The 26,110-nt window shown below is 53.9% G+C and overlaps 1 protein-coding gene across 1 annotated transcript in view; it reads left to right on the forward strand.

The window, feature by feature from the left end:
- The window catches only part of ITPR1 (inositol 1,4,5-trisphosphate receptor type 1), a 293,521-nt gene that overhangs the window by 216,277 nt on the left and 51,134 nt on the right, over positions 1-26,110 (forward strand). Inside the window, exons 45-52 of the mRNA XM_074312232.2 lie at positions 7,252-7,432; positions 8,918-9,171; positions 15,453-15,653; positions 17,169-17,279; positions 19,453-19,548; positions 21,167-21,289; positions 22,293-22,397; positions 25,229-25,421. Of these exons, the coding sequence (XP_074168333.2) occupies positions 7,252-7,432; positions 8,918-9,171; positions 15,453-15,653; positions 17,169-17,279; positions 19,453-19,548; positions 21,167-21,289; positions 22,293-22,397; positions 25,229-25,421 (1,264 nt within the window). The remainder of the gene's footprint in view (positions 1-7,251; positions 7,433-8,917; positions 9,172-15,452; positions 15,654-17,168; positions 17,280-19,452; positions 19,549-21,166; positions 21,290-22,292; positions 22,398-25,228; positions 25,422-26,110) is intronic.

Here is a 26,110-nt window from a genome sequence, read left to right on the forward strand (position 1 = left end):
GCAGGGTTAGTGCCCACGTCCTCGGGAGATGGCTCTGCAGGGAGGACTTTCTCTGAGGAAAAGGAGGTTGAAATGGGGACGCCTCTCCCACCCAGACTTGCTTCTTTTCTGCTGTGAAGGTTCTATTATTTCTGAACTTGTTAAAGCTGGAATCGTCCTCAGAGAAGTTGGTAGGCTGAGAACTCCAGATGTTTACTGATTCAAACCCATCAAACCAAAAATGTCTTTCTTAGAGTGAGTGATACTTTATACCAAGGGAGTATAAATTATCCAATGTGTTTTTGTTAGTTATTAGGCCCGTTGCATACATCGTACTTTTCCTGAAGTCAAGAGTTGTTAAAAATACTGGAAAAACAGTTCATGTTGCAAGATTTGGGACTGTCCCGGAGGGTGTGACCCGCACCCACATTCTGCCTCTGGCTCTATTCATCGCTGAGAAGTAGAGGCACAATTATTTATCTCTGTGTCTGAAGCAACCTGAATGGCTTCTGTAACTAGAAAATTCCAGCTGGATTTCTTTTTTAACTTCCCTTATTGTGATGGTTATTGGGCATTGCTCTCCAGTGTATTTTTGCTGTGAATTCAGAGGCCATCTCGACCTACTGGTATCAGCTGGAATTGTTCATCGTGGGCTGCTTTTGGACACCAGTCGTTGGTCATCGTGTAACACCCAGCAATGAGTTGGGCTGCCTGTGTCAGTCCTATGCCTGTCCTTTGAAAGGGGTGTTGAGCGGGAACACCACCACCCTGCGTCAGAAAGGGGTCCCGTGTAATTGCAGGGATTGTCGCACAGCGTTTCCGAGCTGCAACCTCGATGGCCCCCAGCTCCCATGTGGTGCAGACGAGGCAGGTGGGTAGGAGTCTCGTTTGTCAGGCAAGGAGCCCAGGGCACAAGTACAGCGACCTGCCTTGCCCGAGGTCAGGTGGCTGGCTAGTGAGCCGCCAGGGCGAAAAGTGAGGTTCCCAGACTTGCAGTTGTCTCGGCGGCCGTGCCTAATCGTGTGCATTTGACCGCTTAGAGTTCATGGTTTGTGACCTCTGGCTTTTGATTGTTGTCACTGATTTCTGAGAAAAGGACTGAAGAGTCACAACGGTCCCTGTGTGGCAGCGGCTTTGTCGACAATATATAACCCCAGCCCTGGCAAGTCTGCAGTGAGCAGAAAGGGCTTGTTTGGGAGCCCGTATTAACAAGTGCATCTAGCAGGCATCGTGGGGAGGTTGAGGCATTCACATGTGTACGCACCACAGCCACCCGTTACTGTGGAGGGAGGATTAGAAGAAGCCAAACGGGGCTGTGAGAGTTTGACAAACTCTTGTTCAGGTGACAGGTGTGTGACAAAGCAATGGTTGAGAGCATGGGCTGAGGCGTCGGACAGGTGGGGCTGGAGTCCTGTGGCACCACCGCCACTTCCTAGCAGAATGACCTGGCAAGGTATTTCCCCTCTAGGGGCCTCAGTTTCCTCACCTGTAGAATGGGACTACTGAGAGCACCTACCTCCCAGACTGGTCATAGGATTAGATGAGATCCTGTGTATAAAGCATGTAGGCAGTGCCTGGCAAATAGGAAGCGTTCAGTTACCCTTCACTGTCGTCTAATTTACAGGGCGAGGGTCCCCAGGAAGTGGCACACAGTTAACCACAGGTATAGGAAGAGAGCCCAGAAAGTAGACCCCACACCTTGGGAGCCACTGCCGTCACCCTGTCACCTGCAGAGCCCCAAGGCCCAGGCTGAGGTCCCTGTGTGCCCGAGGCCAAGAGTGACGACAGAAAAGTCAGGCTCCCGGGAAGAATCTCCACCAGCCCCTGGAGCTCAAGTGCTGGCTCACCGTGCAGCACTCACATTTTTCACATTCCTGGACTTTGCCTGAGAACTCAATTCATTTTGCAGCAGTCAGTGAGCGTCCAGACTGAATGTCACGGGCTGTGTTGTTCAGGGTCACGTCATCCAAGGCAGTGAAGCAGAAAAGCTCGTTCTCTGGATGCTCTCAAGGCCCAGTGCGTAGGCTTCCAGGGGTGGAAAGTTCTCGACACTGTCTCGGCTGTGCTTGGACCGCTCCTCCCAGGCCACCCACACTCCCGCCAGGCTCCGTCCTGGATCACGTCCACCTCAGCTTCCTGCCATCGCCCCCTCCTTCAGCCGAGACGCCCACAGAGGGCTCCTCGGGTCAGGATGGCCTCTTGTCGCTGCAGGTGCAGGCTGGCTGGCTCTGCGTCCCGGGTACAGAGCCCATCTTCCCCGCCTCCCGCGTCTCTGAACTGTGGGAAGATGGCTTTTGGATACGGGGCTCATCTGCTTACCTTCCCTGGTGTGTGTGCAGTGCAGGGGAGGACCTGGGTGTCCCGGACCCCTTGCCTGCACAGTGTAACTGGGACTCAGACCTCTTCCCCTGAGATAGGAGGGCCCACCCACCCCCTTCTGCACACTGCCCGCCTGTTGTCTGTAAAGTGGCTGCCACTGCTGGTCCCTAAGTGCAGACGCCTCTTCTTTCAGAAGCTGGGCAGACTTCTCATAAACCATACTCTGTTTCTTTCCAAGGCATTGACTGGACATAGTGGGTGGCTGCCGGCTCCTTACGCAACGTTGGATGATGTTCAAGGCAGATCTGAAAGGGTGGTTTCATTATTTTAATCTGAGACCTCAGTTCCTTTAGCCCTTGTCCGGCCCAAGCAGCCAGAGGAGGGCAAACGGTGTCCACGTGACAGGGATCCGAGGGCAAGAATGGAAACTGAGGCTGTTGTTCCAACCACAACCCAGTGTGGTCAAGGGGACTGGTTTGGGCAGTCAGGGAGGAGGGTCCTCGTGGCCTTTCCCCTCATGGGCCTCAGTTTCCCCTCTGTACAGTGCGGAGGGCTGGACTGAACTAGTTTCCCAATGAAGTTGTGTGGAACATAGAGGCCGGGGAAGGAGGGTCCGGGGTGGGGGGGTGTCCCGGGGCGAGAGGGAGGGTTCTCCCCACCCCGTTTCAAACTGAGCGGTTCTGTCTGTATTTCTCCTATAGACGGTGTCTTTATCGACGATGGTGTTTGGGGAGGAAGGAGGAGAGAGGGGTTTTCCTGCTGGGAAAACATTTGGAAACTGATGGAGTCGAGTGCTTCTGGCTCTGGCATTCTGCGATCTGTATTCTTACTCTTTTTGTTTTGCTTTGTTTTTAAGTTTGGCTTACAACCGCCGTGCCTTGGTCCTTCCCACCGCTGACCTCCAGAACGGCCACGGAGATGGCCACTGCCAGCGGCACTTCCTCCCCTGCCCCGACCCCCGACTTCCTTCCTTGCAGGCATGCCAAGCACACACGTGTTGGGACTGGCACTCTGTGTCTGCCCCCAAACCAGCCTGTCTTTCCTTCGAATTCCCTGGCTGCCACTGGGGCGGGTCTTCCGTGTGTCTCTTGGGAAGGTGGGATGGTAGAAGGAGCCCGGGAAGGGGTGGGAGGGCTGGTCGTGGCTCTGCCACGAGGCACCTGGGCTCGCCTCACCCAGCTCTGTCATCTGTATGTGCTGGATTTATGCATGATGCTATCTGTCTTGGCAATCTCCTGAGACGCTGATGAGACAGCTTATGTGAATGGGGCCTGGGAAGCAAATGTGATTTGGAGACACGTGGAGGGTGCAGAAAGGTCGGTCGTGCAGGCGGCAGCCCCAGTTCCCTCTGCAAGGGGAGGTGGCCCCTTGTCCAGGCCCTCTGGCTTTCTGAAAACAAAGCGGAATCTTTGCCTCTGTCCCTTTTGAGTGTTATATAATTTACAGACAGTGGCAGGCACAGTTTGATCTGATTTGACAAATGTTTATTCCTGTTGTATCCATTTTTCTATGGCTGCTCTAACAAATTACCCCAAACTCCATGGCTTAAAACAACCACCCTCTCTACCTGGCAAGTTCAACCTGAGTCTGAACTGGGCTACAGTGAAGACATGGGTGGGGCTGCGTTGCTCCCGAGGCCCCAGGGGAGTCCATGCCCTTGATTTCTGGTCTGGAGGCCGCCCAGCAGCCCTGGGCTGGGGGCCCTTCCCCCACCTTCAAATGCAGCAGTGGTGAGTAGAGTCCTGTCACTCCACCTCCTCCCCGGCCCCCGTCTCCACTTGTAAGGACCCTTGTGGTTTCCATGGTCCCTCGGAATAATGCAGGATCAGCTCCTATGTTAAGGTCCGCTGATCAGGGATCACAGATCCATCTGCGACTTTAATTCCCCTTCGCCAGGTAACGTATTTCCAGGTTCCAGGGAGCAGGACGTGGGAGACGGGGCATCATGGTTCTGCCTACGCACCTGTGTGACCCGCACCCTCATGGAGACGTCCTTGCTCCAGGGAGCGAGCTCTCTGGTTCCCGTTCCAGTCACCGCCCACTCATACCCCCAGAGGCGATCACTGGTTTAGTTTCTCTCTCCAACTAGGGTCCCTTAGGCCAGGTTTCTTTTGAAGGGTCACCGTCACCTCAAACCTGTCAGGTGGGTGGAGCGAAAACCTCGGAGTGAAAAGTAAAACAGTCTCTGACTGTGGCTCTTGGTTTAGGGGAGGGGGTGCACACGCAAGCCTGAGGGCTGGGGGTGGCGTCACCCTGTTCTGGGAGACAGTCCTGAGGGGGGCGCCCCTCCCCCTCCCAAGCCCTCTGCGCACTTGATGACAGAAAGCGGTTGAGTGACCAGGTCTGCGAGCTGTGTGAGGGCCCCGGTCTCGCCCAGTCCCTACCACGCTGGGCAGCACAGGGGCCAGTGCCGGCCTCCAGGAGCCCCTGTGGGCCCTGCTCCTCAGCCCCCCCACCCCCGTTTCTCCCCGTGGCCATGCTGCCTCCGTGGGGGGGTCTCTTAGTCCCCCGCACTGCTGTCCTTTCCACATTTTTCCTTGTCCAAGGCACCCCTGCTCCCCTTCCTGAGGCTAGACTTTCCTTTCCTAGTATCTTCAGTAGGTTCCTGGTCGGGGAGCCTGTCCCCTCTACTGTGTCACCTCCTTGCCTGTTCCCACCCAGGCGTGCTGGCAAGAGTATATTCGTCGAGGTGGGGTGGGCCTCAGGGTGGGCATCACAGGAGTGGAGCTTTTAGGGGCCCCGACCCTCCAAAGGTGTGATGCCAAGTAGCACTTGACCAGGCTTTGTGAGGTCACGCCCCTGAGGAAGGATTTACCCTGGGTGCCCGGCCGCTGGGTCAGGAAGCATCAGCCACTGAGCGTGCTGCTGGGACCGTCCCATTGGCGCTTTAGAACCACCCAGGATCCTCCCATTTTGCAGAGGAGGAAATTGGGGTTTCAGAGGCACTGTCACTTTCGAAGGTGACACGAGCTAGTGAGCAACGGAGCTGAAAGCCAGGTCCTTGTGACTCTGGAGACAGAGTTCTGACCACTTGGCTACCCAACCCTAGCTGCTCATGGGGACACCTTCACTGTGGGGTCTTCACGTGATACTCACGTGATGGCGGTAGAAAAACAAAAGTAGCACAGCGCTGGGCACTTTGTGTGCCCCGTGGCAGCCCTTCCACATGGGTTCAGAGACGCTGAGTAACTGCCCGGGGTCACACAGCCAGTGGTGGGAGCCGGGATGAGAACCCAGGTGGTCGGACGCGAAAGCCTGCCCTGCTCACCCTCCATTAAGAAGCCTTTTCTGTCCCTTGTTCCCTGCTGGGGTTTCTGCTTCTGATAGTAAGAGGCACAGTGGAGTATGCCTCTCGTTTCAGCTTGGCAGCCAGGAACGTCGTAGCCAAGCCCGAGGCTGGCCCGAGATGTCACTCCCTCTTTCCAGCCACCACTGTGTCTGGGTCTCTTTCACTGTCCTCACTAATGTCCCTGGACCCTGTTGTCCACTTTGTTATTTTATTGACCGCATTCTGTTTATAAAGCTGCTTCAAATCCTTGACTGACTGAGCACTGCTGTAGATAATGCAAAATAAACAAACTGGCCACTGCATAAACCTACAAGGAGCCCGGGGCCCTCAGTCCCTTTCCCTGCCCTGACTTCCTAAGAGGCGTCCTTACCCCGGCCCTGTTGGTGACATCCGCCAGGGGAAGCAGCTGGATGGTAGGCAGTGTGGTTTGTAGCAGGCGATCCTGTGTTGTGATTGGAAACAGCCAGAGGTAAAGAAGAACAGCAGGAGGGAGAAGAGAGGGCACAGGAAAGTGCTTTGTGGTCAAAGGGACAGGCGTCTGTCAAGGTGGCATATGGGCCCATGGCGAAAAGAAGGGTCAAAGTGACTGAAGTTGCATGGCAGAAGGAAACATGGTGTCTTTTCGGGGTGGGGGTGCTGCTGAATGAGGCATTTGGTGTATGTGGAGGTGAGAGGGAGGAATTTGGGGGCTTCGAGAGGCTGCTCTGATTTTCGTTTTTTCTGGGATTGGCGGCCGAGGGCCACCTTGTGTAGGAAAGTGCCATCTTTCTTGATGGGGGAAGGACTATGAAATTGGCAGTGATCCAACTGGGAGAAGCAAATGTATTGTTTGGAGCTTATTTTATCCCTCTGGAAATCACTGTATTGTATTTTTATGTAAATAGTTCACAACAGTGTGGTGTTTGCAAACGGGTGAAAAGCGAACACTCGTAAGTGAAGTTGAGACACCACGTTGTATTTTTATATCAACATTATAGTATTGTTTGCAGTGGGTCCAAAAACAAATGTGTATCCAAGAGGCATCCAAGCTACCTGTCCATTTGGAGCTTCTTTACCTAAACATCCTTACCTGTCCTTCAATTCCTGATTTGAAAATCACCTTCTCCATGAAGATTTTGCCTCAGTGCCCAGCTTGCCAGCTCTGAGCTTCTATAATATAATCGTCTTTGTAGCTTCTGGGGCACTTTTTACTCACACGTTTTAGTCTCACTTGTGGCCGTGTCATCCTAACCTGGCAGGGAGCCCTACAGAGACAGGCAGCACGTGGATGGGGTTCACAGAAGTCATTAAACAAATGACCGGCCCTGAGATAATCACCAAAAATACATTGTTTCCATCGTTAATGGAGTTGTTTTGGGTGTGTGCAGGGGGCTGCTCCTAGCCGGCTGAAATCTGCCCACACCCCGCAGCATGCCTCCCAGGCCTAGATGACTGCTCCAGCAAAGACAGCCTGTGGCAGTTTGCTCTAAAGGCTCTGGAGAAAACCTCAGGCCAGAGAATCCAAAGAACAGTAGTGCATACAGTGGTGTTTGACTTCAGTCCAAACTCAGACCGTTTGTGAAGTTTTGTGGCTGGCTCTGAGCTCCCTGAGGTTTTGGTGTCGTGAGTGGGATTCAGTCACTGGTCTGTCACAGTGTTGACACGCTGTGGGTTTCCCTTGGCAGCACTCCTTTTTCTGCCGGTTGACAGAAGATAAGAAGTCGGAGAAATTCTTCAAGGTCTTCTATGACAGAATGAAGGTGGCCCAGCAAGAAATCAAGGCGACGGTGACAGTGAATACCAGTGACTTGGGAAATAAAAAGAAAGACGATGAGACAGACAGGGATGCCCCATCACGGAAAAAAGGTAAGTACCCCTGGCAGGCAGCTCTTCCATCGTCTGGTGTGTGGGCCTAGAGGAGTCTCTGGCTTTCCTCTCGTTCTTTCATTGCTTCTAGGCTGCAAACTGTATTCTGACTGGGGCTTTCAGAAGAAGAAAACCAATCTTATTTATGATACAATTCTTCCTGCGTAACCTGAGCTGAATTCCTGCTGCTTTGGAGGTTCTTCTTGTTTAACAAATTAGTATACATTCTCCTTGGTCAAACTCCAGGTTTTATTGGTAGGAAATCTATTAATAATTCTCTGCTGTAATTTTCCATTAAATGTTAGAGAAAGTTGAGGAAGATACGCACTTTAGAACTGGGTGTCCATCGTTTGTCAGCTAATTCTCCCTTATTTTCTAAAATATGTGAAAGTGTATGAAGTTTTTTATGCATCATCTCAGTGGAAGAGAAGTAATACTTGAGAGTGGGTAGACCCACCAGTGTCGAGTCAAATGACCTTGAGCAGGTTAGTGAACCACTCGTTTTTTTAAGGCTAGGTTGGGTGTCTCGGCCACAGCGCATCTGACGTCTGGAGAATTCATGGCTGTAGAGGCTGAACTATGCATTGAAGGATATTTAAGATGCCAGGAGCCCACCCCCGACCCCAACCAAAAATGTTTCCAGATATTGCTAATTGTCCCCTGGAAGGGGTTGAGGATAAAATCACCTCTAGTTGCTAACCATTGGTCTAGAATGGGGAGAAAGAAGAAAAAGAATGGCTAACGTTTTCTAAGCACTTCCTAGGAACCAGGCACTGTTCAGTCTCTTACATGTGCTGCTTCACTTAGAAGGTAAATTAACCCTGTAAACTGCCGTCTCCATTTTACAGATGAGGAAACTGAGGCACAGAGCGAGTAATTAACTTGCCCTTGTTAAAGACATGCAGCTAGCGGGCACTAGGGCCTGGATTTGGACACAAGCAGTCTGGCTACAGGTCTAACACTCCTAATAATGCCGGTTACCTGATGGGACTGCCTGAGGATTAGATGGGCTAATACATCCACTGCCTCCTCACATTGCCTTGGCACCTCCTGAAGGGCTCAATGAGTTGTCACTCGAGGAACAGTCATTACTGTCATGGTTCACATTATGATGGCACTCTCAGGAACCTTCTCTGGGTGGGATTCACCAGTGCGCTCCCATTTTACAGATGAGGAAGCCGAGTCCCAGAGCCATTAATTTGTGGGGTTGACAGAGCCTATTCTAAGGCTTTTCCTCCAAAGCACAGATGAGCTGTCAGAGCCACAAGCAGGCTGGCGGGGCCTGGCTCAGTGTGAGTCCTGCCTCAGGACTGAGAGAAAGGGTGACTTCTGGGAGCTGTCCTGCTGTCCATCCATCCATCCGTCGGATGGACAGCTGTGAGGATCCTGCTAAACACAAGAGCTGTTTCTGAAGGTCGCCTTTGGTGTGGCGAATAGCTCTCGGGAACATTCCACGGCACTGATGGTCTCCTGTTTGCATTCCAGCCAAAGAGCCCTCGACGCAGATAACGGAAGAGACCCGGGATCAGCTCCTGGAGGCCTCTGCTGCCACCAGGAAAGCCTTCAGCACCCTGAGGAGGGAGGCCGACCCCGACGACCACTACCAGTCTGGGGAGGGCTCGCAGGCCGCGGCCGACAAGAGCAAGGACGACCTGGAGATGAGTGTGGTCATCACCATCATGCAGCCTATCCTGCGCTTCCTGCAGCTTCTGTGCGAAAACCACAACCGGGACCTGCAGGTGAGGGACGTCAGTCAGCCTCAGGCCGCCACGGCTCCCTCGGCGTCTCAGCTGCTCCCACAGTGGCCAGGTTCCTTGAGTTGAGGACCCGGGATGGTTCGCAATGTGCCCCCCCCCCATCTCCACAGGGACAGGGACCATATGTGTTGCTCACTAGTGTAGGTGCCCTCTCCATATGTACTTGAGTGTGTGTGTGTGTGTGTGTGTGTCTGCGTCTGCCAACGCGCCGCTGTTTGGCATATAAGTGCACAGGTAGAACTTGGATGGATGGGTGGTGGGTGGGTGGTGGGTGGGTGGGTAGGTTGGTGGGTGGGGGATGGGTGGTGGGTGGGTGGACGGTGAGTGGATGGTGGGTAGGTGGGTGGGTGGATGGGTGGGTGGATGGTGGATGGGTGATATACTCGACTTACAAAATCTGGTACTTAGAAAGTTTTAATTAAATATTTGTTGGGTGAAGGAACAAAGTGGCCTTCTAGAATTTTACACAAATAGGTACTTTAAAATATTTGTTGAACTGATTATTCCAGAAATCTTTCGTTCATTTTGTTGTTGTTGTTCAAATGACAGTGGCCAAGGAGCACCTAGACTCTCCTGGATGCTAAGTGTTGCCTGTGTTGTTACCCTCATTTTATAGATGAAGGAACTGAGGTTTGGGGGACACAGCAGGGAGTGCAAAACTGGACTTGAAACCAGGCAGCCTGGCAGTAGAGAATGTGCTGTCACCACCGTCTACTCCTTTGCCCGTGTCCACCCTCCAGCAAAGGCTACTTAGGAAAGGCCACAGGTGGACTCAGAGTTCTGTCTCTTTCTGCTGACAGGGCACCGATTGTGAAGGAGACGCGGGCATTGGCCAGTGCCTGCTGTGCTTGACTCGGGGGGAAGCCCAGTCTGCCTAGAAAGGATGAGGAGGGACAAGAAAAGGCCTCTGAACCCCTCCTCTTGAGAGCGACTATTTCCTCCTCAAATAAACAAGTCAGCAGTGCGGTTTAGTTTATTTGAATAATGATGGTATGAAAAGGGAATGATCCGGGTCCAGACGTGGCAGGGTGAACGCACAGCCTTTAAATGTTTGCGTTGCTGACTTAAGCCCCTGGGTGGTTTGATGGCCTTTCACACGAGGACTGGCCAGAACGCTCAGTGTGGCGCAGAATCTATGCCTGGAGAAGCTGAGTCAGAACTTGTGTTGTTGAACAGTAAGCAGAGCAGTGCAATGGAACTGGGTGAAGTCTGCAGAGCTATACCTGCTACACTGGTTTTCAAATTTGATTTGTAATCAAATTGGTCTCAGGAGTCGGTGCTTTGAAAAAGTGGCCCAAGGTCACTGACCAACAAATCTAGCCCATATTTAAAAGGAAAGGATTCACCAAAACCCCACTGTTGGCCACATGGGGCCGGCGTTTTCTACTCTTTGCTGCCTCTGCTGACATCTGCTTGATGCCTGTCGACATCTGAGTTGGGATCTTGGCTGTCAGTTTTCTTTCCTTGCCTGTTGTTCAAACTTTCCTCCTTTAGACTTGGAACCTTCAGCCCTAGATCCACTTACCTGGGACTGCCGAGCTCAATCGGGGAGGGCAAAGCACCCATGACCCAAAGGTCCAGGGTTTGTTTACAGTCTCACTGGCTGGTGTCTCTCTGAAGGCCAGCTGTGTCCCCTCCACTTTCCATGTCTGCACTGTCAGGAGGAGACAGGCCACGGGAGTGTGATGACACCCTGAAAGCCAGGCTGGCCTACCAGCTTTGTGGGGGCAGGACCACCCTGCTTCCTGCACTCTTTCTAGGCTGAGCTTATGGTTAGTGCCCTGGACTGTCCCCCTGGAGCAGTGCACGGGTCTCACCAACCATGGCTGCAAAGGGACAGTACGCTGAGACCCTGCCTGTGCTGTGCACCTGCCCTGGGCCCGGGCCTGGTGACAGAGATCTCACCCCCCTCACTGAGCTGAGGGTCTAGGGCAGGAGCCACAGGCAGCTGCAGATCGCGGGGCAGTATGACAAGTGACACAGTGGTAGCGTTGTCGTCAGATTAGGTGGGTCAGAGCAGGAGAACCAACCCTGTGTGCTGGGCCCTGGAGGGCTTCTCAGTGGAGCTGAGCTGAGAGTTGCCGAAGAGAATCCCTCTGTGAACATCACACGGCTGTTTCTGTTCCCCAGCTCCGTTCTGGTTTCCTGGACCTGCTCTGCCTCCCTCCCTGCTTGACCCCTTTCCGCAGAGGAGAGCGTACAGTGGCCCAGCTCGCCATTTCCTATGGGGAGATCGTCCCAGTTTGACGTGTGTACCTTGTCTCTTCGCAAAACTCTCCTTTGACCTAATGTCCCATGGGCAGAAGCACCTTTGAATGGGTCCTTCCAAAACTCCACCATCCGAGCCGCTGCTCCCTGGAAAACAGTGGTGTTGAGGGGGCGGGGTGTATGTCGCATATTTTAATATAGTTTTTCAAAGACTTAGCAGTTTGACCTCTGAAGGTACCGTAAGGATGGCCCGAGTCAGTGGTTTCAGACTTTCTCGTGTTGAACATCTCCTGCAGAAATGGACCAGGTAAAGCAAGGCTGCTCTCAGAGGAGAAAGTACAGGACCCTGGAACCTTCCTTTCCTCCCTCCCCAGGGAGATGGGGGCGTCCCAGTGATCCCCCAGGGTTCTGCAGGGCCCACGGACCACGGTTAGAATCCTCTTGAAAGACGCCCACTCAGCCCGACACAGAGGGACTGAGGAAATTGTCAGTAGGAATCCTTTTTCAAAATGATGGTTTTAAGCGGGCTCCGCAGCTCTGAGTGCCGCCCTATGGGTGGTGTTCCAGACACATGGTGTTTCTCTGGGTCAGGGTCTCCTTGTGGGTCGAGAGAGGAGAAAACATTCTCATCAGGAGAGAGTGATCTGCTCCCCGGTGTGAAGAAATGCAGATAAGCTCCGAGAAAGACAGAACTGGCCTTTTGAAGTTGCCCAAGATTTTTGTCATATTTCTCGCCTTACCTTCCGGTTGGTACTGTTCAGTACAGATAAAGCCACCGAGTTTGACTTGGCCAAGTGGGCAGTTGCTGTCTTAAGCGAGCTGTGTTCACAGTAGTGAGAAACTCGATGGGAAGGACTGACCTAGAACCATTTTGCAGGTGCTTTTGATCCTTCCCGAGATGGCTTTGCTTTCACCTGGGTTAGAGAATGCCAGTCCTGGTCTCTCCACTGAAGCCTGTATAAGCACAGACTTAGTCTCTCATTTCCTTAATCCACCCATCTCGACTCGGTCCCTGCCCTCCAGGGGAGACCACAGAATGAACAGGGTTTCGGTAGCCCAGAGCAGGCCGGGAGGTGCTGTGCTGAGGGGGACTCTGTTCCCCGAGCAGAGAAGGCGTTCCTGGGGGCCTCCTAGCGAGTGGCGTGCCTCTGCTTTGTAGAGGACAAGAGGAAGTGGAGCTGAGTTAGGCAAAAGGGGCTCTGGCTAGACATTCTGCAGAGCCGTGGGGGTGGGAGAAGGCTTCATGTTGGCAGCTGACTGGCCTTTATGGGGTTTGGAGCATGTCACCTTGGTGACTTCCCAAGTCCCCTTTCCTCCATCCATTCCGTTTAATTCAGGTGATTTCTGTCATATTCATGACGCTCCTGGTCCACACGAGCTCTGTGCCAGCTGCTGGGCACCTGTCTGTCAGCATGGTCCTGGGCAGAGCCGGCAGACGTCTCTGTAAGCACACGATGAAGTGTGAGCACGGCTGAGAGAGGTGTGTGCCGTGCTCTGGTCTCACTGGGTCAGGGAGGAATTCCTGAAGGAAGGGACTGGAGACCCCTCTAGAAGGAAGAGGAGTTCATCGGGGTGGAGCTAGGGAGAGAGTGACAGAGGGAACAGCATGGCTGAAGCCCTGGAGGCAACAGAATGGAGCATGCTGGAAGACAGGAAGCAGTTCTTTGCTGCTAGGCAGAGGGGCATGGAGGGAGCGGTGACATCACTGGGCAGAGAGGGGCACGGAGGGAGCGGTGACATCACTGGGCAGAGAGGGGCACGGAGGGAGCGGTGACATCACTGGGCAGAGAGGGGCACGGAGGGAGCGGTGACATCACTGGGCAGAGAGGGGCACGGAGGGAGCGGTGACATCACTGGGCAGAGAGGGGCACGGAGGGAGCGGTGACATCACTGGGCAGAGAGGGGCACGGAGGGAGCGGTGACATCACTGGGCAGAGAGGGGCATGGAGGGAGCGGTGACATCACTGGGCAGAGAGGGGCATGGAGGGAGCGGTGACATCACTGGGCAGAGAGGGACATGGAGGGAGCGGTGACATCACTGGGCAGAGAGGGGCATGGAGGGAGCGGTGACATCACTGGGCAGAGAGGGGCATGGAGGGAGCGGTGACATCACTGGGCAGAGAGGGGCATGGAGGGAGCGGTGACATCACTGGGCAGAGAGGGGCATGGAGGGAGCGGTGACATCACTGGGCAGAGAGGGACATGGAGGGAGCGGTGACATCACTGGGCGAGAGGGGCATGGAGGGAGCGGTGACATCACTGGGCAGAGAGGGGCATGGAGGGAGCGGTGACATCACCGGGCAGAGAGGGGCATGGAGGGAGCGGTGACATCACTGGGCAGAGGGGCATGGAGGGAGCGGTGACAGGAGTCTGAGAGGCAAGTCAGCCTTGAGAGCCGCTGTGAATTTCAGCCTTGGGTCATCACGCCCTCTCCTGCCCTCTTCCTGAATATTCCCCAACCCTATGCTGCATGGGGACGGCTCAGCCAGACCCTCACAGGTAGCATCGTCCCTGAGGAGCTGGAGCAAGGAATGGCTGCGAAAGCCTCCTCTGGCTTCCTGTGGCCCTTTGAAAAACAGTCACCTTCCAAAAGCCCACATGGTCCCAAATCGTCTGTCCTTCCTGCACCCCCCGCCCAGATCTGAATGAGGTTCAATTTTTAGACTAGTAAGGAGGCTGGAGCATGAGGGACTGAGGTTAATGGGGGGTAGTTTGATGATGAGTCAAATGTTAGACTTGTTTGCCAGCTTTTAATCTGCATTTATAAATGTTTTAATTACACAAGGAATACACAAATATATTGTCGCTATAAATGTTCAAATGAAAGTAAGCATTTAGTTAAAAAGAACTGCCCCTCTTCCCATTCCTACCCCTCTACCCAGAAAGAGCTGTTGTTGGTTTGGACTGTATCATTCCTTTTTCTAGGTATTTGGATGGGAGCAGTGAATACATACTCACCTTGGCCTTGTTGTTGTTGTAACTTAACAGCATGTCCTAGAGGTCTTTCCATATTGGCACATACGGACCTGCCTCAGTGTTTCTCATTTACAACATTAAGTGATGTTGATACACTGCAGTAACTCCTCCCCGGCTGATGGGCATTTAGGTGGTTTCCAGCCCTTCACTTGCAGACAGCGCTGCGGTGATCACCCAGCACATACTCAGTGAGCAGTCGTCAGTAGTTCATAGACGTGTAATTGCCAGGTCGAAGGTCGCATTCATCTGATCGTTGGGTTCTAGCTTTTGTGGAACCGATTTTCTACGGTAAACACGTGTAACTTTTGTAACTATGCACAAACAAATATTTGTAGTTAATTTTTGCTTCTTTTTAAGAAGAGATTAATGGAGTCTCTGACAAAAATCTCCTCTTTATCAAAATAGACTCTGCCCTTTCAGGTGTTTGGATGTGGCTGCTTGATTTTGTTGAGGAAGTACCAGCTCTCGTGTCACTTGTTAACATTACAAGTTTACCTGGAGAATATGTACCTTCCCCAGGAACGTGCACACAAGCCCACGCACGTACTCCCTCGTGCCTGTTCCTTTAACAATGGAAATGGCCGTGCAAGGTAATCCAGGTTCTCCACCCTGGCGCCAGCCTAACACCTTATTTTGTGGTGAACCATCCCGGTGCTAGGCGCTGAGATCCAGCGTTCAGACCACACCATCATCGTTCCCGCATAACCACTGCCCTTGGAAATGTCAGCTGCCTCTGAGCTTAACACTGGAGGGAGGATGGCTGGGCTGGAGGGGAAAGAGAGAAATGGGAGCTTGAAAAGGAGACTGACGTGCCTTGTCAAAGAAGAGCCCTCCTCCACCGCATCCCGGATCAATGCACCCTCGAGGGCCAGCCCGGTGTCGGGCCGTGACCACAGACCACGTCCGTGGTGACCACCCTGGGGGCTGGCCCTTCCGTTCTGCCCAGTGCTGTTCCTCTGCGTAGCTGGTGGTCCATGAAGGGCACCAACCCATTAGATACTATCAAAATGGCAGGGTGATGACCTTTTCCCTCTTCTCTCTGCCTTTCCTCCTCCAACCTGGGGACCGCCTGATTGCAGAACTTCTTGCGTTGCCAAAATAACAAGACCAACTACAATTTGGTATGTGAGACCCTGCAGTTTCTGGACTGTATTTGTGGAAGCACAACTGGAGGCCTTGGTCTTCTCGGGCTCTACATCAATGAAAAGAACGTCGCCCTCATCAACCAAACCCTGGAAAGTCTGACCGAATACTGTCAAGGACCTTGCCATGAGAACCAGGTAAGCCCACTTTTATTTTGGAATGGGGGAGGGGCGTAAGGAGGAAGGTTGTCCTTTCGGAAATGTTGTTCCCGGGGAACTTCCTAGTTCAGAAGTCACATAGCACCAGCCTGGCAGCCTCAGTGGTCAGTAGAACTGAAGGGCATTTTCCCAACAGTCAGGAAGGAGCTCTGGGGCTTTTTATGCTTCAGAACTTGACCTAGTCACGGATGTTGGTTTGTCCTCACTTGGCTCGGCTTGGTTTAGTTTGAATGTCTAAGTTGCACTTGACCAGGGATAGATATTAAAGTTGGAGTTAAATTAAGACCAGAAGACTGAGTTCTATCTTAAATGCTAGGGAAGACTCAAAACATGGCTACTTAATACAAGGAAGTTTAAACCCAGCTGGAGAGAAACCTTGCTATATGTAAGATAGCTTGAAAGTCATGTGAGAAAATGTATGGTCCAGATTTCAGCACCGCAGACATTCAGAGAAGAGAAGGACCCGTTAGTTTTGACCTTGGCCTCTCAGGAAGCGTAGTTTGAGAGTGGAACCCAATAGTTTCTTGAGTAGAGTCGTTGCTTCTCCCAGGTTTTATGAGTTTCTGTGTTAGTGCAAGGATGAGTATGATTTTTACTCAAATTGCAGCTCTATGCTGGCTGCAAGGGGTAGGCCGGTGCCTTAAATGGCCAGTTCTAAACCCAGTGGCCAGGGAAGGTAGGATGTGGTTGGTTAGTGGAGAACAAGGCCAGAACCTCCCTTCAGAGGAGCAGAACGGCTTCCAAGAGGGACAACTCACGGTGTGTTAAAAACCTGGTCTTAGTTGACTATGAGTATGAGGCTAGCGTTTGGTTAAGTCCGCTTTCCTCGCCCAGTTCCCTGATGAGACAGAGGGTGTAGTCCAATGTAATGAATAGGAACCAACAAATTACAACAGCCTTGTGGGAAAAGGCTTTATCTGACATCTGAGTGTATTTCCTTATAACCTCACATTTGCTTTTCTGCCAAGCAGTGTTCCTGTTAAAAGGAACATTGGACTGAGGTCTGCTGCAAACGGGGATCTTACCTGGGGGGAGAGGATTAATTTTCATGTGTGAATTGAACAGGAAACTTGCTTTCCAAGCGTAAGCCTTAAGTAAAAGTACGCAGTTGAACACTGAGTGATGTACAGAGAATGGAACACACCATGAAAGGGGAAAACGGGGCCCAGAGCCCAGAATCAGTCACACACCATATTTTCCCTTAAGAACAAAAGCCGACTCCCCTGCACTGTCTGGATTAGACACGACCAATTTATCAGTTCCAGTGCATGGGGACTTTCCTACTGTTTACTGTTAATTCTGAAACTAGAGATTTTCATCTGTCTTTTATTTTTACCACTTTCTCACGGAAAATTTGCAGCTCTCCCCTAGAGACATTGCTGGGAGTGGCGAGCATTGTGTTGAAATAGCAGTTCAGCCTGTTGGCACTGACGTCTGATTTATGACCAGCGTGTGTGTGTGTGTGTGTGTGTGTGTGTGTGTGTGTGTCCCCAGAACTGCATCGCCACCCACGAGTCCAATGGCATTGACATCATCACAGCCCTGATCCTCAATGACATCAATCCTTTGGGAAAGAAGAGGATGGACCTAGTCTTGGAGCTGAAGGCAAGTAGGCCCTGAAAGCCAAACACAGTAGCATTTGGAAACAGTCACTTTTGCGTTTTGCCTGAGCATGTGACCTGGCCATTGTTGTGAAACTAAATATTAAAGGCAGATCTTTTCAACTAAACGAATGATCCACGTTGCAAGTTCTGACTAAAACGCAGAACTTCAGTCTTTCGCTTCCAAGTAAGGGTCTTGTGACAGGAGAGCAGCTCGTCATGTCTCGGGTCACAGCGAGTGAGAAGTCATTGCTCCCAGCTGACAGGCCCATTCGAGCCGCAGGCAAGCCCTCAAAGCCTTGATTCCGAAAGGCCTGGCCAGGAAACAGTGGGGCGACCATTCCCTGTGTGAGTATTTTCCATTGAGGAAAAAGGGCCTGTTGAAGATCATACAGTGAAACCTACATAGGCCCCAAAAATGCTATTTTCACATTGCCAGGGAATACTTTTTTCGATTCTGTTGTTGATTTAGCAGAAGGTGGCTCGTAAATGTTGGTTTAAAATGAGAATAGTTCCCTGGCCCGCAGCGACCTGGCCTCTGACAGGCTTCTCGGAATCACGTACAGATGTTGAGCTCTGGAAGCCTGATGTGGGAGATCCACTGACTCGGTGCCTCTGTTGCACGAAATGGTTTCAGGCCTAAAAGTAGTGACTTCAAGGTGCTCAGCCGCCAGGTTTGCAGGCCGGCCTCTCGGCTAGTCGAGAAGCTGTTACCGTTCCTGAGGTTGATTTCTTAAGCGTGCCCAAAAAAACCCAAAAACAAGCCCTCACTTCTATGTCAGGGTTCCAGAGTTTCTCTACAAGTTCAAAACACCAGTTCTGAGAACTGAACTTGCAGCCCACCCTGGGGTCTAACGTGTATCTCATGTCAGCCTCACTGAGCACTTTGCCTTCTTCACCGTTCCCAGGTCGGGGCGCGTTGGGGTCTGTCCTGTCCTACACCGTCCACAGCAGCGAGCACGTGCTCATGTCACGGAACCGCCCAGAACAACAGGGTTTAGCCGCAAAGCGGACCCGTATTTATTGCGTAAACGGTATCACAGGAGAGAACGGTCATTGCAGAGGTGTTAGGAACACACAGGCATAGGAATTGCACGGTTATTTTTATTGTTCCCTAAGTATTTAGTAGCGAGCGTCCAAACTAACAGTTGATTTGGGTGTAAGAATGAAATAGAAGCTTTTATGGCTATTTTTACCTCCTTTTACAACTTGTGTTGTACATTTGACCCCAACGTCATTCAAGCTCCCACCCCTGACCACCGCTTATCAGAGTCTCTATGAGAACCTGAAATAAACTGGGCATTCCGTGTGCACCTGGTCAGCCTTTCAGTGACTGTTTCGACTCATCCCGTGATCTGTGGATTAGTACACAAATGTCTGCCCTTTGAAAAGCCCCCGTTCGATAGCACAGCAGCCTGAGTGCACTGCTGTGACTTGCACTTGGGGAGGAAAGAAATACTGCCCCCGTCCCCCAAAACAACGGCTTTCACGTCCTAACACACAAGCCTACAGACGACATAGGCCAGGCCCTCAAATGAGGTCACGCCAGGAGAGCAGGGTGTGGACCCGTGAAACTGCGACGGGATATCATGTTTTGGCACGCACAGGGCACCCGGCGCTCCTTTCGCCCTTTTGTGAACTGCTGTCAGCTGTACTCATTATAATATGAGGGCTTTTGAGAGCTGATGGCAATATTTGAAGGTCCTCAGCTCTGCCCTTTTACTGGGTCACCTTGGGAAGAGTCACCTTCATTGTCCACGTTCTCTGGCCTCCGAGGCTGAATGACAGTGTCTCTAACCACGCCCCCCGGGAGGCATCCTGGGTCTAGAGAGCAGGTTCTCCTGACAACCGTCCCCATGGGGGGCCCGCGTACCCACAACACCCATGTTAACTTTCCAGTTTCCGCCAGGACCGGTACCAGGAAACATTAGGGAGAAACTGTGCCCAAATGACTGTACACCTCTAAGACCCACATCAGAGCCCGCAGACGTGTTTCGGGGTCTGAAGTGGCGCACTGTCTGTCTGGGGCAGGCGGTTTCTGGTGTCCTTCGCCACGGCTCTCCCGTGGGGTGAAATGTCTGTCTGACCAGGACGCAGCACCGTGTCATGGGCACGTGCATGCCGGCCGCCACCCGTGAGGCTGCCTCCATTCCTCCTCCCTCTGCTTCCCTGCTTAGAACAATGCGTCCAAGCTGCTGCTGGCCATCATGGAGAGCAGGCATGACAGTGAGAACGCCGAGCGGATACTGTATAACATGCGGCCCAAGGAGCTGGTGAGTCGGAGGCTGACCCTGGCCCTGGCGCTGGTCACGGCAGAGCTTGCTTTGTGGCCTCCCGAGCGGGAACGGGCTTCCCTGAGCTTTCCTTAAAGATGCCCCAGATCAGATGAGGAGCATGGAGAGCACGAGGGCCCCAGGCCTCTGACTGGGAAGGGAGATGAGGCGCTGCCCTGGTGAATGGTGCCCTGCCCTCTTCCCTCGGGCACGACCACAGGGCTGCCACCCGCACCCCTCATGGCAGACAGCTCAGGCAGTGGCCCAGGAGCCCACAGATGGGAGTCTGGGTCCACGGCTGTGCCCTTTTGCTGGGTCACCTTGGGCAGGCCCTAGCCTGGCACACCCTCCAGCCTTCTCGAATCACAGCCCCTTTTCTTCTCCTTCCTCATTCACAGCTGCTCTTTGCACCGTGTCTTCGTCCAGAGCTAAAGAATTCACACCTCTTCTTGGTGCCAATAGTCTGGGCAACAGAAGAGTGTTTCTTGGGTGCTGATGTTTTGAGGTTTTTTGTTTGTTTTGTTTCGTTTTAAAGAAAACACCATCTTGTTTGTTTCTGACTGGTGACGTTCACAGTTGGCTGTGCCTGCCAGGTGGGGTGCTGTAGCTCTCACAGACAGTGACATGAGCTGAGGACAGGACTCTCTATCTGGACTTTTTCCCATGCAGATAAACTGTAACTGACAGACTTCACGGAGGGCACTAAAATGTTTCTGCCGCCTGTGACCTAGTGTGCACTCGGGCCCAGGCCAAAGTCCCTGTACGTGTCCCTTTAAATGAAGTTTACAGGAGCCCAGCTCTTTGATCTCAGAGTCCCGAGGGAGTCCTCAGCCTAAGATGGGCATCCTCTCGCATTTACATAACAGCTTATGTAACTGGGTGGAGGGGGCAGCTAGGGCTTGTCACGCTTGAGTAGGGATGGATGGCTTCGCAGAGACCCCATTCCAACTCCCATGAATGGAGAGCATGCCCCCATCTTGGTGGGGAACTGGCAGCCCCGAGGGCGGTGGGTGCCACCGGTGGGTGAGTGACACCATCCCAGCTCAAGGGGCAAGAGTCAGGGGCTTTCTGGAACAAACCTGGTTCTAAGACTCCATCTACACACAGCAGGGAAGCCCTGATGTCCAGAACGTATGCACACGTGTGTATGCATGCGTGTGAGAGTTCCAGCCCCCACATCCTAGGCAACTTGTCTGTTCCATTTGAGAGAGGACTGTCCTAAAATCCAGCTCCGAGAGCAAGGAGCCTGTCTCCAGAATTATTTCCAGGGCCTGACCTGGTGTCAGCACAGAAGTGTGGGGCCCCCCACACCCTTGGTCTTGGATACTGAGAAGTAGCCGAATGTCCTGTGGCATCGTCCCTCGCTCAAGTAGAAGGGCATGCGCTACCCACAGCGTGTCTGTTGGTCAAGGGAGCGCGAGTGGGTTTCACTTCTCGTGGCAGTGGAGGGTGCTGGGTAGTGGCTGCCGGTGGCAGTGCTGAGAAGGGTTCTGGGGCTGTGCCCACACCAGTTGGAAAGCGTGCTGGGGGGAGGGGCTGACGGCGTGTGTGCTGTACTTGCCAGGCTGCGCGGGTCCTCCTTGACGCAGGGGTTTTGTTCGCTTGGCCCTTCTTGCAGGTGGAAGTGATCAAGAAAGCCTACATGCAAGGGGAAGTGGGGTTTGAGGATGGAGAGAATGGCGAGGAGGGGGCTGCCTCCCCCAGGAACGTGGGGCACAACATCTACATACTAGCTCACCAGGTACCACCTCTGCCCGGGCCCCCTGCCACGTGCCACAAGTCTGAGCAGGATGTGCCTTTCCCCTGGCTCTCACTGAGGCTCGTTTGTGCTCATGACCATGAGGCTCCCAGGTACCAGGGCGGCCTGACCCGCTGAGCTGAGTCCCAGGACGATGTGTTACCACTCTGGTGGGTCACGTCCCTGGAAATCCCCCCCCACACACACTTCTAAACACATTCCCACTGAGCAGCAGCACGTACTGGTTGGTGACTGTGTCTGGAGACGACTGAAAGGAGTCTCAGACTCCTCATAAATATTGATGCGTCTCTTAACCATCTAAAGAAATCAACCTCAGCTGCCTTGGCTGTCGCGTTTGGAAATCTTTAGCAGCCGACTTGTCATTGTGACCTCCTTTTGTTTGCCTTTTGGGGGATGTGGTAATCCTTCCGAGCCTGGCATCAAAACGCCCTGTTGTGTAATTCTCTTCCCAAGGGCTGGGCTTTTGAAGACACTTCCTGTTTCTGGAGGTCACCGTGCCTTCGCTTGCCAGTGTGCAAGCAGCCTGCCATCGCTGCAGGCTGGTGCTTCTGTCCCTGTCACCTCTTAGGTCCAGGAATCAGACCTGAAACAATGACAGTGTTGGGCCGAAGGTCGCTAGGCACTGCGACAGCACGCTGCTGGCAGAAGGGAAAGCCTTCTCCCGCCCTTATCGCCTGCGTTCCTGGCACTTGGCCACCAAGAGGGTGTCTGAACCTTGTGAACGGACGCTCCAGGGCCGTACAGAAACCCCGTCTCCCCCCTGCCTGGCTAAAGAAATTGGGGGGACGTGGGGCCTTGCGTGGGTGTGCGCTTTCCGTGCTGTCCTGCCCAGCTCCCGGAATAGCTGCCGGGCGCCTTGATGGGTGAAGGCTGCCTGCTGCCCCTGTGCCCTCAGCCCGCCACCCGTCCTTCTGCCTCCTGTCCACCCGCGTCGTTGCCCTTGCAGAGAGACATGCACTTCCCTCCTGTCCCCCTTGTGTCCTAGCTGGCCCGACACAACAAGGAGCTGCAGAGCATGCTGAAGCCCGGTGGCCAGGCCGAGGGGGACGCCGCCCTGGAGTTCTACGCCAAGCACACGGCCCAGATCGAGGTAACGCGAGCAGGCGCCGGGCTCAGGCCTGTGCTGGGCCCACACGTGCGCCGTCTGCACAGTGAGGCGTTGTGAGCACCTGCCGTGTACCAGGTCCTGCACTCGGGGCTGAACGTCTAGTGATGGCCGAGGCAGTCCTGGTGCAGGAGGCGGGCACTGAGCAAGCCCGCACAAGGGGTGGCATGCAGTATGAATCCTGCCCCGGCCACGAGGACAAGTGCAAGGCCTTCTAAGAAAGTCCAGCAGGGGGACCCACGGTCGGCTGTGGTCAGGGAGGCCTGTTCTAAAGAGTGACTTCTAAGCACAGACCTGAAGGAAAATGAGGGTGGAACCGGCAGAGAGTGCAGAGCAGAGCTTCTCAGACATGGGGGTAACAGCGAGGGGAGGCCCTGAGGCGGGAAATGCTGGCAAAAGGCCTTGTGGCTGGACTTTAGTGAGCAAGAGGGCGGGCAGTGCTGATCAGAAAGGAGAGACAGGCGGCCCTGCCCCTGCAGAGTCGACTCAGCCTCCACGAGAGGGCTGGACTTTACCCTGAGAGCAGTGGGGACCTGGGGACACTTCTGCACAGAGGAGTGATATGATCGGTGCCCCATTAAAAAGACACACACTCCAAACCCTACTAATCCTTTGTGAGTTCAGTAGGCTCCACTTCATTTTGCAGACGGGAAAACTCTGAAATAAGAGGCAGAGAGGATATGTCACTTGTCCAGTTATCAGTGGCAGGGCTGGAATAATAATCCAGGTGTGCCCGCCCAGGGCCTGTGGGTGCACTTTGTGTTACCTGCATTGTCTCAGTGTGCAGGTGGAAGGGACTTCTGACTCCAGGCTCGAGGCAGTCGGGGCGACAGGCCTTGTTTGGGTGATGAGGAAATGCACAAACTCACTGTCAGTGTTGGAACACAGACTCTGAAGGACTGAAGACCCCTTCGGGCCACATAAAGTATTCAGGACGGAGACTTGTTAAGACTCGATTCTTACCCGTGTCTCCAGTCTCTGGGCTGTCCTAATAAAGTGCATCGTCTCCCTGATTAGTTGCCCATGACCACGTAAGTGGACACATACTCTTAACGTATTGTTAACAACTATGGTAGAAGCTGATGGGAGGGCCAGCTCTCCTCTGGAGCCCTTAAAGGACAAGCTTTAGGTGTTTGCAGAGGGGAGTGCAATTTCAGACATCACCTCACGGAGCTCCTCGATTCACTGGGGAGACGCTGAAGCTTGGTCAGGCTAAGAGGTGTGAACAAGGTCTCACACACACCCGTTAGGGTGGGAGAAAGGCTGCAGTGTGTTCTCCTGACTCCCAGTTGTACGTCTGCTGAAAACGTGGTGTGGGTGGATCTTAAATGATCAGGAGAAATGACCAGGCCTGCTGTGCCCAGCTCTCCAGTCCTGCCCTGGGCCAGCCAGCCAGCTCTTCCAGTTTCCCGAGGGCATTAGCTGTGCAACGCCAGAGCATGGGGGCCTTCAGTCTGGTCAGTGAGGCTGGGTAGCCCTGACCCTGGCACTCAGTTCTGGCCAGCAGGCCTCCCGTCTCCTCCTCCATTACCTCCCGAGCCCAGGTGCACTTCTGAGGTCCTAGAATGAAGAGGGGCTGAGGCAGAGCCCACCTGACTGTGAAGCTGGCAGGCAGGCTCTGAAACCTTGGTCCCTGAGCCTGTGTGCACACCAGCGTCACGTGGGGAGCTGGATCACGGGCGGGCTCCTGTCACCAGCCCGACCTCACAATTCCGGTTCAGTGAGGTTGGCGTAGGGATCAGGATCGGTGTGATAGTGAAGCTTCCTGTAACCTGATCTCCAGCGCGATTTGGGAACCATTGGTCTAAAGACCACGTCTCCCAGAATTTATGGAGCCAGGGCTGTGGGAACCTGCCTCACCCCTGAGAGAGTTTCCCACGACAGCTTGACCTTGCTGCAGCAAGGAGAGCGAGAACCAGATCTTCCTGTAGGGGTGTTGGCCCTGGGCCTCTGCTGACTTCTCCAGGCCCTGGAGAGGAAGAATAAAGAGAGGCCGTGTCCCTATTGTGCTGCACCCCGGCCCCCTTTGGAAATCTCTAGCCCCCAGGACTGTGACTCAACACAGTGTCTTAGAATTTGAACAATCCTGACCAGACTGCCTCCTCTCTGGGGACTGAGCCAGTCTGGGAACGGTGTGGAGAAAGCCCATGAGGTGTCCCCCTGGGGCCTGACAAAGCCCGTGCTAAGTGAGCACACTGGTTCCTGCAGCACGCATTTTATTTTAGACACTGTGACCAGGGGTAGGACGTCACCACAACTGGATAAACCAAAGATCTGTTTGTAAAGCTCCTACCTAGGAAAACAACCCAATCTTCCTGTCTGAGAAGGGGTCTTAGAAGAGGTGTCCTGGCCAATGTAAGAGCCATTAGCCATGTGTGACTGTTAAAATCAAGGAAAATGAACCATTCAGCCCTGCTGTCCCCGAGCCACATGTGCCAGTGCCCGGTGGCCACGTGGGACTAGTGGCCGTGCTTTTGGACAGGACACACCCACACGGAGCTGTGCCGTCACTGCAGCACATACCATTGGAAGGCCCAGCCTGGAGCCCCAGCTGAATGTGTGCACAAAGCACAGCTTGTGTCGCTCCGGGTAAGTTAGTCATAGTAGAATGAGGTGAGAAAATACTCGTGCAGACTTGCCGAAACTGTTCCCTGTGAATCTGAGACGCAGCCCAGTGTGGGCGTCATCCAAGCAGAGAAGGGTCGAGCAGAGGTCTGTATTCCGCCCCGTCTTGGGCACTGAGCCGTGGCCGGTCGGCCAGTCCTGAGCGAGGTTTGTGCGAACCGCTGTGTCAGCCCCTCCGTGTGTCCCCCCAGATTGTCCGACTGGACCGGACCATGGAGCAGATCGTCTTCCCCGTGCCCAGCATATGTGAATTCCTAACCAAGGAGTCGAAGCTGCGAATATACTACACTACGGAGAGGGACGAGCAGGGCAGCAAGATCAACGACTTCTTCCTGCGCTCCGAGGACCTCTTCAATGAGATGAACTGGCAAAAGAAGCTCCGAGGTGGGTGGGTCCGCCTGCGGCGCACGTGGTTCTGGGCGTGGCACTGCGTGCGGGTGGGCGTGGCGCTGCGTGCGGGTGGGCGTGGCGCTGCGTGCGGGTGGGCGTGGCGCTGCGTGCGGGTGGGCGTGGCGCTGCGTGCGGGTGGGCGTGGCGCTGCGTGCAGGTGGGCGTGTGCTGCTCCAGGTGGGAGCAGAGCTGCTGTGGTTTACGGTGCTCCCACCTCTGGTCACACCTGTGTCGCGCTGAATGTGCTCCCGCCTCAGGGGGCGCCTCCCCTGCCAAGCTTCCTTCCGGCTGCGCTGGCCGGACTCGGTGGGATTCTGGAATGCCCTTTGGGTACCTTGACGTAGGGAGCAGGAAGGGGGAGAGGAGGCCAGGCCCTGAGCGCTCAGGAGGGCGCGCACCTGAGCAGCGAGCTCAGCTGGCCGGGCGGCCCACAGGCCCGCGCGCCTGCTCGGCAGACGCTGCTCTTCCGCTTTCAAACGGCAGCTCGGGTTCTAGACTCGAGTGTCCGCTTCCAGGCGGCGGGATCGCGGCCACAGGCGATGCTCAGCAGCAGGTCCCGGATGAAGCGCTGCCATCCCGGTGGCAGTTGCTCATTAGAAACACTGGGACGGGGCCCGCTCCTGGTTTTGTTAGCGTTTTAATGTGTCCCTTCAGTACACGCGCACCGACTGCTGTGACCCGCG

The sequence above is a fragment of the Rhinolophus sinicus genome, chromosome 5, assembly GCF_057876585.1.
Source record: "Rhinolophus sinicus isolate RSI-liver-muscle chromosome 5, RSI-T2T, whole genome shotgun sequence".
NCBI classification, from domain to species: domain Eukaryota; kingdom Metazoa; phylum Chordata; class Mammalia; order Chiroptera; family Rhinolophidae; genus Rhinolophus; species Rhinolophus sinicus.